The following is a 15,451-nucleotide window of genomic DNA, read 5'->3' on the forward strand; positions in this document are numbered from 1 at the left end:
GACTTTTTCGTTGACTTTGACCAAGTTTGACTTTTAGTCAAACTTAACCAAACTTTTATACAATCATTCTAACATGCTTTTATACTTGTTTCTTGTATGAAACTTGACAACGTGATTCACATGCTATACTTAATCGAGTCGTAACGAGCCATAGGACTAATTGAACACATTTCACCCGACCTTGTGTCGTAACCGGTTAATTGATATAACTTACTTGTTTAGGTCAAGGCTAAGCAACTTTCATGCACACGTTTACTTGTTGAAGTACCTTTATACTCGTGCACTCGAGGTGAGATCATAGTCCCACCTTTTCAACAACTTTTATACTTTTAAATCGTGGGCTGAGAAAACATATACTTTGTTACATCTTGTACTACTTACTTTTATGTTTTGAACACAAGTGTGAAAAACAAACATTCCACGTGCGAGTTAGAACAAAAATGCCTCAATTCGATTATCATTAGTTACACTTGCAGGGTGTAAGCGAGAACTTATATTGTGTGGCCATACGGGTTTAACAAACCCTCATTCGGACGGTTCGCTACCGTTATGCGGATGAAATATATTTTTGTGTTTTAGTGTGGGTTCTAGCACTGTGTGATGGGGTAACGTTGGTTAAGTTTTGATAATTGAGTGCTCGCGTATAACAACACTTTTGGAATGCAAATGATTTGGATAATCTACGTTATGGAAATACAAAATCTTGTGGTTCAAAAACAACGTTTAATACTTACTAAACCTATGATTTCACCAACGTTTTCGTTGACAGATTCTTCTATGTTTTCTCAGGTTTTGAATGCTTAGTGATACATGCTTCCGCACTCTTTGATTACTTGATTGGAGTCAACCATGCATGCATACGCTAGGGATAGCACTTTTGGATTCAAACTTTTGTTTACATACCTACGCTAATTATAGCAACTGTGTTTTTAAACTAATTATGTCGCAAGTTATTTCATTTATACTTTATGACTTTTGTAAACTTAGACTTGTTGTCGAACGGTTTTGTAAACTAAACTTTGCAAGTCTTGTACGTTTCAAATGAATGCGACATAATTTTGGTCAAACGAGTCTCATATAGGGACTACGACCACGCAACGGGACCTAAGTTAACGGCGCCGTCAATAACGGTTTTGGTCGGGTCGTTACAACCACCACCCTCGCCAGTTTCTGTTTCGATGATCTGTTCCGACGCAACCACCACCCTTATTGTTGTTGTTGTGTTACCGGCACACTACCACCAGATATGGATTGAGCGTTTCGTTTTTTTCATTTTTGTAATTTTTTTTTTTTTACAAACATTAAGATTAGGTGAAAATATTAACATTTAAAAAGGACACTTTGTGATAAATGTTATTATTTTGACCTAGAAAACGCTCGAAAAATTAACATTCATCGTGATAAATGTTATTTAGAAAGTAGGGTTTCGGGTTTAGATTGAGTTTTTATTTTAAAACGAACGGTTTAAAGTTTAGGGTTTAGGATTTTGGGTTTAGGGACTAAATTCAAAACCCTAAACCATAAACCCTACACTCTAAATTGGACTAAATTTTGAAAAAAAAAACATCACACAAGTTGAAAAAAAAACGCTCGAAGAAATAACATTCATAACGATGGAATTGATTATCATAGAAACATATATGCTACAATATTACAATCAAAATTTTTTTTCTTCATAATTTAATTTATGAGTCGAACACTTAATTTTTCGAATCACTGATGAAATTAAATTTATACCTGAAACGATTCAATAATGGTTGGATGTTCATGAATCGTTCAACAGAGTCATTTATGAATTTTTTTTTGTTAAAACTTAAAATAGATTCGATTTGATAATGAATGTATACCTGAATCGATTCAAAAAAGGTTGGATGTTCCTGATTTTCACATTCGACAAACCGACGTTTTTTCATAAATCGTTGCCGCTACCGTCGTTTAATATGGAATCATACATTACGAAATAGATTCGGTTGATTAAAGATTCAACAACCCTTGGATGTTGGTGTATTTGACAGGAACGATTTGTTTTGCAAAAATCGACACCGAAGTCTAATTTAACTCACGATTGATATATGGCGATATATCTATCGATTGATTAACGTTGGATTTTGGGTGATTTCATCAATCGATTCAGCCGGAGCCTCAAATAATCGCCAACGAATGTTACCAGAATCGATCGTATGTGTTAGAGTTTTTTTTTTCAGTTTGATAATCAGACGTGGAAAGACGTGAAAATAACATGTAAGCAATAAATAAAACCGGATTAATCAGGTAATTACACATAGGATGCCACATCAGCTTTTAATGTGAGGCCGACACGTCAGCAAAATTCCCTTGATTTATAATATGTTATAGATATAGATAGATTATAGATTTTTGTGTATGGTGTAATATTTGTGGAAATATCAATTCATTTTTTGTATAAATAATTTTGTATGATAGTTGATGGTAATGAGAATAGTAAAAATATGAACAACCTTATATTTTGCAAGTATTATTCAATTTCTATGTTTGTGTTTTGTGTGCGATCCTACCCGTCTTGACCCGACACATTAAATATTATGTGTAAGTGATCGAATAAATTTTTTAAGACCTATTAAGTTTTGATCATATAATCGCTATAGGAGGTGTCGTCCCTTATATTTATGTTTGCTCCACATTTATATTCGTTGATATTGATTGATATATTACGTTTACGAGCGTTTATGTTCTACCTCGATTTTATTTCAAGTTCACGAATGAATCCAATACCAATACCAATACCAATCCTCAAATGAGTATCGGACCCGAAACTATGGGAAAGAGGCCACGTAAGCGATAAACACGCCTTTAAAAGGTGCCACGTCACCGACTGAAAGAAAGAGTCATTGAGTGGATTGATTCAGTTAAGTGAGAAATTTACGGACCAAGGCTCAGAACTTGATTGCTTCCCAATAAAATTCATAAAAGTGAGATTATTAGTTTCTGGTTTCATATCGATTAAGATTAAGAAAATATTAAAGATTAATTAATGGGTGGATTATTGTCATCAACAAAAGGACCACCACCGCCAATGGTGTTGGTCCCACCACTTTTTGATTTCCCTCCTCTTGCTGCTCGAACCAGGTTTGATTGTTGTTACACCATAATCTCTTCAATTTATAACATCACTGTTATTTATATATGTGCTTGTCTTTATTTATGTGAATAATGATTTCCTTAGAATCAATTGTATGCATTTTGCATTTAGGCCAAATATCAAAATCCAACATGATTGAACCAGGTTATACATGTGATCGTTTATCAAACACTTTTTCGCCCACTCGATATGTTTATCTAATGACATTTGAACATGAAACTTTTGATGCGGATATAACGACCCTTATGGGACATGCTATTTATGAATTTTTGTTTCAAAAAGTTGATAATCGGCAACCTAGACCAGCTCACAATCGGCTCCCAATTCCATAATGTGATAATATGGGGCACATCTGGCCCACCCATTACCAGCTAAGTTGCGCGCCATTGACGCCACTAATGATGAATTAGAAAAATAAATGGGAAATGTTTATTAGAACAACACGTGTTACATTAGAAACCGAACCAATAAAAGATGGATTTTGAGCTCACGTATGGGTAAACAAGTGAATATCTATAAAATCTAAAGGGCTGTAAACGAGCCGAGCCGAGCCCGAGCTTGGTAGTGTTCGAGCTCGGCTCGTTTGTTTGTCAGAAAGCTCGAGCCTTCGAGCCTTAAATTTTGAGCTCGAGCTCGGCTCGTGATTTATGTAAAAATCTCAAGCTCGGCTTGTTAAAAGCTCGTTTGTTTTCTAAAATTCAATATTGTTCTTGATATAAAGCTCAACTCATTATGTAAAGCTCAAGCTTGTTATACTCTTTGAAGAAGAAAATGGTTGGCTCACTGGCTGCATTCTTAGCAGTTGTGTAGATGTTCTTATAGCATTCTTAATTAATTGAGTTCCTAGCTATAATCTTATTTTGGGGCTTGTGATTGCTGTCAATTCACTCTCAAAGTTAAGAAGAGTATATATACATATACAAGATAATTAAAGATCGAGCTTTTTAAAATATTTGATGATGAAGACTTCCGTAGTTCCGATAGAGATGGGGGAAAAGAAAGACATGCGTATATTGGGAACCAAAGGGATTACTGTAATAAATAAGGGGTAATAAAGATATTAGAAACTGAATGGCCATGTTTGAAATATGAAAAATTGGGAAAATGAAAATAAGAGGAAAAATGAATGTAGTCTCAGAAAGTGGAAATGAGAATAAAATTCAAATGCTCATTATATTATATCGAGTAGTATCTTTTTAACTTGTACCTACTTACCAATTATTAATACAATATATATTATATATTATATATATTATATTATATATATGTATGTATATGTAAAAGCTCGTTTAGGCTCGCGAGCTTAATCGAGCTCGACATTTAAGGCTCGAGCTCGAGCTCGTTTATCAAACGAGCCATAACTTAAGCTCGAACTCGGGCTCGAGCTCGTTTAGGCTCGGCTCGAATCGAGTTTTTAACGAGCCGAGCTCGAGTAGCTCACGAGTAGCTCGGCTCATTTACAGCCCTAGCTCATCTTAGTTGATCATGTATGAGTTGATCAATTGATGTCATTGTTAGAAATTTGGTAGCTACTCAATTAGGTTTTTGTGAAAATTTTTGAATCTAGGATTTTTTTATGTATAAATGTGTACTTTCTAGCACTTGTTGCTATTCATCTTGGTTGTTTATGATAATTAACATTGAATCAAACAACAAGTCGGGTCATTTTGTTGTTTGTAATAAAGCACCATCAAGGTATTTTTTGTGAGCTTGTTGCTCAAGTGGCTAATTCATGACTATGCCAAATTGTTCAAAAAGGGAGTGTGACTAGAGGGTGTGCATAATGCGCAATTCACCCGGTACCAGGTCTCGCGGGGGCTTGATTATCCAAGGTTTTACCTTCTATGGGGGAGCCAATGTGGATGGTTTCCTAGCTTACCAAAAAAAAAAAAAAAAAAAAAAAAAAAAACTATAGTGCGTCTTCTATAGCGATTTTGTTCCTCATTGTAATGATTCTTTACTCTTTTTAGTAAGATTCATCAGGTGATCCCATCCCATTACCCAAAAAAAGAAGCTTCTACTTGGTAATAGCAATTATATAAATTTGGTTTCAAATGTAAGCAACTCATGTTCAAGTGGTGCAGGATGTTGGAGTCATCATATAATTTGTTATTTGGGAAGCTTGCGTTAAAAAGCCTATTTGAAGATTATTTTGATGCAGCAAATCATTTTAGTACTATTTTCATGTTGAAGCCAATTGAAGACCGACATGTAGATTTAATAGCAACTGTATCCACCAATATATTCCGTCTCTAACTATCAAAACTATTTGTTCATATTTATTGACCTATGTTTTGTTGAGAACTAAATTGAATGTTTTTTTTTTTTTTACCGAACATAATTTTTTTCCTTAGCCTGCATTTAGGTTTCAGGTCCCCTTGATAATAAGCCCGAGGAACCAATTGTTGGTAATGCACTATTTCGCTGGCAAAGGTATTTAAATAGAATGTGTGTTACAATTTACCTCTTTTGATGATTTTATTGAAATATACATTTAATGATCTTCACAGTGATGCTGATGATCCTCACACGTTCACAGATCTTTATGTATCGAGTTCTGATCCGTAAGTAGTAAAATTCCCCTCTATTATTTTCAAATTCATTTTAATTTCTTTATATGTTGTTACATGTTCTCGTGTTCAGGATTTTACTCATGAGAGCATGTGCGTACTACCCAAGATATGGTTTTGGAGCGTTTGGTATATTTCCTGTGCTTCAAAAGGAGAGGTTAGTTCATCTCGATCCAGCAAATTTAAACATTTTTTTATCATTTCGATTCTTTGATGTAATTATATTCACTCACAATACTCCCTTCTTATGTAGGGTACGTTCTGAAGACTATGGTATAATGGGTTTGAGATATGGCTCATCGAATTTGTCATGTGGAGCCACACTTTTGCCATATTCATGTATGTGACGTGAAATGCATGTTATTTCGAAAACTAAATTTGCTTATCATATACATTATAATCATTTTAGTTTCCCTAGTTTTGATTCATGTAAGATTTATGTGGTTATTGAATTTTCACGAGACATGGAATAAACAAAAAATATGGCTAATTAATTTTTGTCAAAGTAGTCGTTACTATGAATTATACGATAATGAGTGAGAAATGGTTATATTCATTATTATTACTTTTAACAATGTTTCTCAAATGTAGTGGGAGATGACTTACCAAAATCTGCATGGCTGGTGACCAAGCTAGGAAGGTTAACTGCTGGGGTGCAATATGAACCTGAATGTAAGTATCTTATTCGAAAATTCTTTTCATAAATCTACGTCTTGTCTACTGCAAATAAAGGGTAAAACTTTCCCTTTGGTGGCCCCCACTGACCGGTCCCACAGCCAACATTAGAGAGGAAAACAGAGTAACTTACGGTTTAAGTGATGGGCAATTTGCTCTTGTTAAGTAAAACTTCACGTGCGTGCCCATCTTATCATTTGTTGGCTAGCCCTTTGTTTCTCATCCACCTAGTACAAAATGCTACTCATCATCATCAATATTCAGGATAAAGAGGAACCAATAGAATTTTATATAAATTTGTTGTTAGCCTTTGTGTCTAACAATTCGTCAAGGCTCTATCCGTTTTCTCCCTGATGTTGTAATACCAATTTGCTTCGCGGTTTACTGAATTTGTAAGTTGACTTTTTTCGTGGTTATTGTGGTTGAGTAGTTGAACAGAAGGACGGGGCAAAATACAAAAATTTGAAGAATTGGAATTATGCAGTAGGCTACGGTATTGGAACAGGCAGTCCACTGAGCCCATCCTTTAATTTTGGTCTTGAATATGCACAAAACTCTCAGGTCAGTTACCTTTATGGTTTCATGCATTTTCATATGGGAGTTTATTTATACCACTCGATAACATCACCATTCTAGACCTAATGACTCATCTGCTTATACCACTCGATAACATCAAGTACTAATTTTTCTCTGTAACGCCACACCTGCAGTTCTTAGCCTCTTTCTATCAGCATGTGGTTGTCCAACGAAGGGTACTCTCTCTCTCTCTCTCTCTCTCTCTCTCTCTCTCTCTCTCTCACACACACACACACACACACACACACACTGGTTATCCGTGCGTGCGTGTGTGCATGTATTTAGGTCCGGCAGTTTGGGTAATGTGTCCAAACAGGTAAATTTTTTTACGGGTTGCACCAGGCTGATCCACAAAAAGTTCTTTTCTCGAGTCTTATAAATAGATAAAGTGTTAACTGTGATTAAAAATTACTCCGTATTGAACTAAAATAGTTCAGGAGGTTTTTGGCATTTAAAGAGCACCATGGGTCACATTTAGCCTGATTGACTTTTGACCTGTTAGAGATAATGTATAACCCAATCTTTTTTTTTTTTGAACGGCGAATTTTTGGCATCAGTAGATCATTTATTTCAACGACCCTCATTATTTGCACGTAACACACACGTTCGGGCGGAAACCCGAATCCGATCAACGGTACCCGGGAACACATCCATTCGGGCAATGTTCCGGGTAGAGGTCCGTGAACGAATCCGGTAAAACCCGCCCATAGGGTTAATATATACCACCATTATTAGTGTTCAATTGGTTTAAAGAAAATCTTGTCATCCCTAAGAAGAAAATAATGTACTATGTATAACACTATCTAACAACCCATTTTCCCATAAACGTGTCAACAATGCCACCTTTGTTTTTTTTTTTTTGTTTTTTTTGAAAGACAAGTATTTAGAATCACTGACGGGGAATAACTTACCCACCCGATCCTAAACCATCCCGAGCGGTAGGCAGGGTGGGCCGAAATCCTCAAATACGAGTCGGTAAAACCTCCCTGGGGTCCCTCCATAAATCGGGTAAATACCCTGTAATGTTATAAGAGAGGGGACTCGAACTTAAGACCTCCCACTTATTTTGATCTATATTGATTTGGGTTGTTGGGATTATGCAGGTGAAGAATCCACTTGAAGAAAATGAAGTAATCGGGATTACTAACTATATCGACTTCGGGTTCGAGTTGCTAACTAGGTAATTTTTGTGTAGTGTGAACTTTATCCACATGTGGTTGGGAAAAAAAATTTGAGTCCTTTATATCTTTTTAACAGAATGACGGATCAAAAGGGATCAAACAACATACATGATGCCACCTTTAATATTGCTGCATCTTGGCAAGCCAATAAAAACATTTTGCTGAAGGTCACTTATTTTAGTTCCAGATTTATGCTTTAAATGTGAATTGCACCAACTTTTTATGATAGTTGTTTATGTTTTCTTCCAGGGAAAAGTGGGCCCGCTTAGTTCGTCTGTGTCCTTTTCTTTTAAGTCATGGTGGAAGCCTTCGTTTAGTTTCAGCGTGTCGGGTAATTTATGTGATGAATATAGAAATAGAAATGTGTATACATATATTAACAATTATATAGTGTGCTCAAGCAAGGTTGCAAAACTCACTATTCGGGGAGTAACCGGTTGGGACCTTGGAAGAAGTAATCCTAAATTTGACGATTAATCGGGGATTAATTGGCTTTTTTACTTTTAAATAATAAATTTCAAAATTATATGTGTGAATATAGTAGAAAACCATGAACATAAACATAGAACTTTAACATAACTGTCTAAAATCGTTCATTTTGTTCAAATACTATAAAATTATAGTTTAAATTCGTGTTAAATTGTTATTTTGACTTTGACCGATTTGATCAACAAATCCGTACAAATCCGTTTTTGACCCATTAACCGATGTTCACCAATTAATTAAACGGATTTTGGAAAATCGGAACATGATGTTCTTAAAAAACGAGTAATTGGGGATTAAGCAAGAGTAATCGGGGTTTTTTTACAACAATATACTTTAGTACGTGCGTGGCCTATGCATACATTATCCCGTAAACCGACATGAAACACGAGGTTTTACGTTAATAATAATGAACATGTAAAGATGATATGATTTGGATATTGTGCAGCTATTAGAGACCGTGCAGTGGGAAAGACATCCTTAGGCTTTGGTCTTCGTGTGGACAATGTTAGAGAAGCAAGGTTAGTATTGATTATTTTATAACAACATATAAGATTCTGAAATGAAAGTAAATGAATCGAATTAATGAAACGTTTAATCTTGAAAAAAATGCAGTTACGAAAGGGCGGATCCAAATTTTGTAATGCTGACACCAAACAAAGAACATCTAGCAGAGGGGATCCAATGGAAGAGTGGGAAGAGACCAATGCTGCAAACGGACGTAAACTCGGGGAACTTTGATGGTGTGCCCAGGGAACTTAGACCCTTGCGTAAAATGTTATGATTTTTAACTCTTTCGATATACTATATTTATCCGTTTTTATGTTCTGGGAAAACAAACTGCAGTACAGTTTGGACTATTACCTTTAATTCATATGAGCCCTTTTGTTATCGTTCGATTTTTGCTTAACTAATTTCAAAGTTTTTTGTAATTTTTTAGCTTTTTGATTTTACATAAAGAGGTCGAAATTCCTCATGTACCCATATATATTATGAGTCAATATGTTTGAAATATCACACTTTTGTAGAAGAGTTGTAATATGGTGGGTACATTTTACAATTGTAAGGAAGAGTAAAGAGAATAATGTGTGAGAAGCTTTTCAATTTTCATTTATTAACATTACAAAAGTATTCGCATACATAAAAAAAGAAATAAGAAAATGAAAGAAAGTAACATGCATACATAACAATGACTGAATGAAAAATCCTTCAGTTTTCTTTTATTATAGGGGAATACATGTAAAGATCATATCTGAAGTTTGGTTGGAAGAAAAGTGTGAAGGAGGGGTAAGGATGGTATTTCATATATATAAGTAGCTCAATCATGCAGAGGTAGTTGGAGAAAGGCCGAAATCAAGTCCCCACAGCTCAAAGGATCCGTTAACGAAATCATAGTGTCCGCCCTTGAGTGCAAGTGTTTTCTTCACTAGTCCGTCTCTCACAAACGGGTACGTTAGCAGATTTGCAAGAGATACATTCACTGCCTCCTGCATTTTAATCACATAATGGTTACTTTACACAGAAAAAGGTTAAATTGTTATTTACTGTAGTAAATTAAAAAATGTTTACCCTTTCACAGGTTACACATTGATCATCAACAGATGAACTGCTACTCTCTGCTTTGACTTTTGACTTTGCAGGGAGACCAAGTTTCACCCAGTCCTCAATGAAATCACTGCCATATAGGACACAATTAATATAGCGAAGAATATAACTTATTGAATCAGAATTGAACACGGTAGAGGTCCTAAAGGTAAATTTGTAGCGTAACTGTTTGTATATAGAAATGGAACTTACGTTGTGTGGGGTCCTTCATCCGGGAAAGTCATGAGTCCCTTAATTCCACCACAACGGCTGTGCCCAATTACAACTATCTGCTCCACCTGCATCATTCAAATTCATAACTTGTAACTATATTTGGATAGTTAATAAATGGGTTGAAAGTGTCTCCTTTATGTTTAGGGAATATTGTTTGAAAATGCATTGAACTACCACCAAATTCCGCATTCAACTTTTAAATATGTACTATTGTATGTTAGCCATGACTTATATACCAACAGGTTACCAAAGTTAACTTTTTTGACGCAGTCGGTCCCTTGCATATGTTTATGTATGTTGCTTGTATTCAGATTTTGGCTCGAGAAAGTTATATGTGATAAGCAACATAAATTATGTAAATAAGTGTAGTTTACATTGATCCAAATAGCTTATGGAACCACAAATATATAGATACAAGAAGAGCCATCCAAAGGACTAACTAGAGTTAATAATAAATGATGAGTCAAGCCAATGGTCCTTCAACAGCCCCCAGTATATGGAGCGGAAGAGGATCGAACGGTCAAAAATTCAGACCCGTTCGATCCATGACCCATTTTGACCATCCATTTATCCCTCATACTTTTCACTTGTAATGCTTAAATAGAATCATCTACTTTTTTGGAATCGAACATATAAACAATGTTATTATAGGAGTTTCATGTGTACTGTGTAGAAAATGCGAAGCATCTAAAGTTATGCAACAGGGGGCTTTAGATTACCTTGAGATGCAGAACTGCATACTCAACAGCAGCTCCTACACCAGCATATTTAACCTGTTCTTGCAGGTAACAAAGAAAACTACAGTTAAATATATGACTAGTTAATAATATTTATTCTAATGATAAATAAGTAATTACAACTGTGAATCAACCTTGTCAAAGGGTGGGACCATGTTGGCTACATTACGGACCACAAATGCCTCACCGGGTTGGAAATCTAGCACATGTGATGGGCAGACTCGGGAGTCCGAGCATGCAAACACCATAAACTGTCACATAATTCATATGTTAATTACGAGAAGTAGCCTCAGTCCACAAATAAAAACGCAAATCTGAAAATTTAAACGCGAAACTGAAAATTAAAACCCGTTTCGCAAAACTGAAATAAAAACGCGAATCTGAAATTGAAATGCGTATCACGAAACTTCGAGAAACGGGTCTCCACCCAACCCATTTAGACCCGACCCATTTGACCCGTCTAAAAATTCAGACATGTTCGACCCATGACCCATTTTGTCCCATGACCCGTTTTGACCTCTAGCCAACCCGACCCACATCGACCCGTTTGCCATTGCCTTTCTGAAAAGGTAGGAAACCGGTGGTAGCAGAACAATATGGTAAAATCTTTAGGCGGATAGGAACTGGTTCCATAAGTTGGTTTATATTATTAACGGTTATTACAAATTTTTTCTTGTTTTCAAATCATTATGATTCGAAGTGAGTAGGTGTACCTTTGGGCTCTGGCCTTTGGAAAGTTCTTCATACAAGGCTGGATTTGTTCTGGATACGTAATTCGTACAATCAATCAATAAAAGAGTATTATTGTATAAAGTAATTATTATGTTATAAATAAAATAATTGCAGACTCACGCATATTTCTCGGTTTTGAACTTGGCAAACCCGGTTTTGATCCTCTCGACAGGGTCAAATGCAGGTTTGGTGTTGGATGTTTTAAGTTGGGCAGTGATCTGGTCGATTTTTGCAGCAGCCACAGGTGCCAACTCCTCCTTCTCACTATACAACCATTATCCATAATTAATTAATCCATGAATTGTAATAAAAAAAGTGCTAGATCCTTTAATTTAATCAAACATTTTGTTTGTTTATATAAAAGTCAAAGAGCAGTTCAGTTTTTTATTGATCTTTTTCATAGTAAAATCTAATAATAAAACAGAAGGGGTTAATTTGTACCCAAAGTGAAGGTTGATGCAAGTTATTCCATAACTTCTTTTGAAGTTTATACATGTTTATGATGCAGGTGCATAATGTTGGGTAGTTTTATGTCAGAATTTGAAAATAAAAATAAAAATATTTAGGTTGTTCTTTATATATATATATATATATATATATATATATATATATATATATATATATATATATATATATATATATATATATATATATATATATATATATATAGTGGTATGATCAAGAGGTTAATATATATATATATATATATATATATATATATATATAGTGGTATGATCAAGAGGGAAGTAACCATTCGGGGGGAAGCGGGGGGAGCAATTTTTTTTTTTTTTTTCGTTTTTTGAAAAAACTTTGTTCACGAACATTATAGATGAGATGAAAATATGAACATTTAGTAGAGACACTTTGTGATAAATGTTTTTATTTTGGCGGGAAAACGCTCGAAGAAGTAATATATAACAATTATCGTGTTTTTCGAGCGTATTTTGAGGTTTTAGCTATTGGGGTTTAGATATTAGGGTTTAGATATTAGGGTTTATAGGGTTTAGATATTAGGGTTTAGAAATTTAGGGTTTAGGGTTTAGATTTAGGGTTTAGATTTAGGATTTAGATTGAGTTTTTAACACGAACGGTTTAGAGTTTAGGGTTTAGGGTTCAGTGTTTTGGGTTTATGGAATAAACCCAAAACACCAAACCCTAAACCCTAAACCCTAAACTCTAAATCGGGCTAAATTTTACTTCACAAAACATGGAAAAAAAACGTTCATATTCTTCACGAACAATATTATCTTGAATGTTATTTTTGTCGATCGTTTTCCCGCCTAAATAATATCATTCATCACGAAGTGTCTCTTCTAAATGTTCATATTTTTGTGTGATCTTGATGCCGGAAAAAAAATTCAAAAAAAACGAAAAAAAAAAAAAAAATTTTGCTTCCCCCGATTGGTTACTTCCCCATTGATCCTGCCCCTATATATATATATATATATATATATATATATATATATATATATATATATATATATATATATATATATATATATATATATATATATATATATATATATCAAGAGGGAAGTAACCAATCGGGGGGAAACGGAGGGAAGCAAAATGTTTTTTTTTTTTTTTTTTTTTTTTTTCGTTTTTTGAAAAAACTTTGTTCACGAACATTATAGATTGGATGAAAATATGAACATTTAATAAAGGCACTTTGTGATAAATGTTTTTATTTTGACGGAAAAACGCTCGAAGAAGTAATATATAACAATTATCGTGTTTTTCGAGCGTATATTGAGGTTTTAGATATTAGGGTTTATAGGGTTTAGATATAAGGGTTTAGAAATGTAGGGTTTAGGGTTTAGATTTAGGGTTTAGATTGAGTTTTTAATACGAACGGTTTAGAGTTTAGGGTTTAGGGTTTAGGGTTTGGTGTTTTGGGTTTATAGAATAAACCTAAAACACCAAACCCTAAACCCTAAACTCTAAATCGGGTTAAATTTTACTTCACAAAACATGAAAAAAAAAACGTTCACATTCTTCACGAACAATATTATCTTGCATGTTATTTTTGTCGATCGTTTTCCCGCCTAAAAAATAACATTCATCACGAAGTGTCTTTTCTAAATGTTCATATTTTCGTATGATTTTGATGCAAGAAAAAAGATTCCAAAAAAACGAAAAAAAAAAAAATTTGCTTCCCCCCGATTGGTTACTTCCCCATTGATCCTGCCCATATATATATATATATATATATATATATATATATATATATATATATATATATATATATATATTGGTTCCCCCGCTTCTCCCCGATTGGTTACTTCTCCATTGATCCTGCCCCTATATATATATATAGGGGCATGATCAATGGGGAAGTAACCAATCGGGGAGAAGCAAGATTCTTTTTTTTTTCGTTTTTTTGGAAAAAAAATTTTCAGGCATCAAGATCACATGAAAATATGAACATTTAAAAAAGACACTTCGTGATATCTAGACCCAAAACACTAAACCCTAAACCCTAAACTCTAAACCGTTCCTGTTAAAAACTCAATATAAATACATATAAAAAGCTAGCAGCTACCATCCACCAGCTACAAATTACCAACTATTAGCTAGCTTGTTTTGCCAAACATACCCGTAGTAGAAACTAGATAGTCTTGTACGTACTCGTACTACATTTGAGTTGGTATTACCTTAGAAGCTTCTTTAGAGCTGCAATTGCCTGGTCCATATTCTCTTCTCTGCATTCAAATAATCACAATTTAATATTATATACATGATTCCATGAGATGAAATTTTCATTACATATTTATATATATAAATATACAGATAATATCCGGTTAGCTACTATACATCTGAATATATTATCAACACTTCATCTTGAAACTCTTAAAGCAAGTTTCAGATTTTTGTTTGAGAATGTTTCGCTTGTTGAAAATAAAATATCTGCATTTCTAAACGAAAGCTCTGTTCACGTATTCTTGTGAAAATGCAATTCATGTGTTTAGTTTGAGTAAACGTTTTCCAAAGAGGTACCATATATAATGCAGTTAAATGGCCTAACTTTTTCAGTTATGAAATCCATGATTTTCAGTTTAATATTCGTTACAATACACTTATCCAAAACTACACTGTTTCGTAGTAAGTAGACAGCTAGTTATTGTTGGGTCGGATATATTTTTTTTAGAAAAAGCGTAATCAACGTGTATATACTATATACTATACCAAAGGGGCAGCAAAACAGGCTGATTAGGAGTGAGGCTTGGTGGAGATGATGAGGATGAGTTGTTGCTAATCCGTGCAAAGCAGACAAACGACGAGGATTATTTGCAAGAGGTCGATATATGCTAGTCTTACTGTTTCAGGTTTTATACAGAATTCGATTCTTTGGTTCTGCATGGATAATTCGATAGATTAGGTTTGGACGTACCACCTCACTCCACGTGTCATCCTTCCATACTTGTTATAATTGTAACTGTATTTTTGTTTGTGTATGTGAACACATCACAATCATCCCATTCATAAACTGATATTTACAGTTTTAGAACAAATTACTCGATGTATATAAGTTAAAACTAGTTACTTATATCCTTCACTATG

At 34.4% G+C, this 15,451-nt stretch overlaps 2 protein-coding genes across 2 annotated transcripts; one reads left to right on the forward strand and one right to left on the reverse strand.

The window, feature by feature from the left end:
* The first annotated feature begins 3,010 nt into the window (after positions 1-3,010).
* On the forward strand, positions 3,011-9,481 carry LOC139888934 (uncharacterized). Its single transcript, XM_071871916.1, has 14 exons — positions 3,011-3,105; positions 5,203-5,347; positions 5,484-5,551; positions 5,629-5,682; positions 5,762-5,845; positions 5,942-6,027; positions 6,280-6,360; positions 6,794-6,924; positions 7,074-7,115; positions 8,043-8,119; positions 8,197-8,287; positions 8,370-8,451; positions 9,052-9,124; positions 9,219-9,481. Exons 1-14 carry the CDS (start codon positions 3,011-3,013, stop codon positions 9,385-9,387), a joined length of 1,278 nt encoding a protein of 425 aa, XP_071728017.1. The 3' UTR covers positions 9,388-9,481.
* A 209-nt stretch (positions 9,482-9,690) lies between these two features.
* LOC139891986 (carbonic anhydrase-like) lies at positions 9,691-15,213 on the reverse strand. Its single transcript, XM_071875008.1, has 9 exons — positions 15,077-15,213; positions 14,545-14,592; positions 12,011-12,154; positions 11,872-11,920; positions 11,293-11,409; positions 11,141-11,194; positions 10,401-10,486; positions 10,173-10,278; positions 9,691-10,090 (listed from the first exon to the last, which is right to left on the reverse strand). Exons 2-9 carry the CDS (start codon positions 14,580-14,582, stop codon positions 9,926-9,928), a joined length of 759 nt encoding a protein of 252 aa, XP_071731109.1. The 5' UTR covers positions 14,583-14,592; positions 15,077-15,213; the 3' UTR covers positions 9,691-9,925.
* Between the last annotated feature and the right edge of the window lie 238 nt (positions 15,214-15,451).

The sequence above is a fragment of the Rutidosis leptorrhynchoides genome, chromosome 2 (assembly GCF_046630445.1).
Source record: "Rutidosis leptorrhynchoides isolate AG116_Rl617_1_P2 chromosome 2, CSIRO_AGI_Rlap_v1, whole genome shotgun sequence".
Classification (NCBI taxonomy): domain Eukaryota; kingdom Viridiplantae; phylum Streptophyta; class Magnoliopsida; order Asterales; family Asteraceae; genus Rutidosis; species Rutidosis leptorrhynchoides.

What these genes read in the sequence shown, in the direction of transcription:
- LOC139888934 (XM_071871916.1), top strand. Translation starts at nt 3,011, where the DNA reads ATGGGTGGATTATTGTCATCAACAAAAGGACCACCACCGCCAATGGTG. An exon ending in CCTCTTGCTGCTCGAACCAG is followed by an intron (nt 3,106 to 5,202) that starts GTTTGATTGTTG and finishes CAAGTGGTGCAG; the next exon opens with GATGTTGGAGTCATCATATA. An exon ending in AATATGCACAAAACTCTCAG is followed by an intron (nt 6,925 to 7,073) that starts GTCAGTTACCTT and finishes CCACACCTGCAG; the next exon opens with TTCTTAGCCTCTTTCTATCA.
- LOC139891986 (XM_071875008.1), bottom strand. Translation starts at nt 14,582, where the DNA reads ATGGACCAGGCAATTGCAGCTCTAAAGAAGCTTCTAAG. An exon ending in CCAAAGGCCAGAGCCCAAAG is followed by an intron (nt 11,410 to 11,871) that starts GTACACCTACTC and finishes ATTATGTGACAG; the next exon opens with TTTATGGTGTTTGCATGCTC. An exon ending in ATGCAGTTCTGCATCTCAAG is followed by an intron (nt 10,487 to 11,140) that starts GTAATCTAAAGC and finishes TGAATGATGCAG; the next exon opens with GTGGAGCAGATAGTTGTAAT.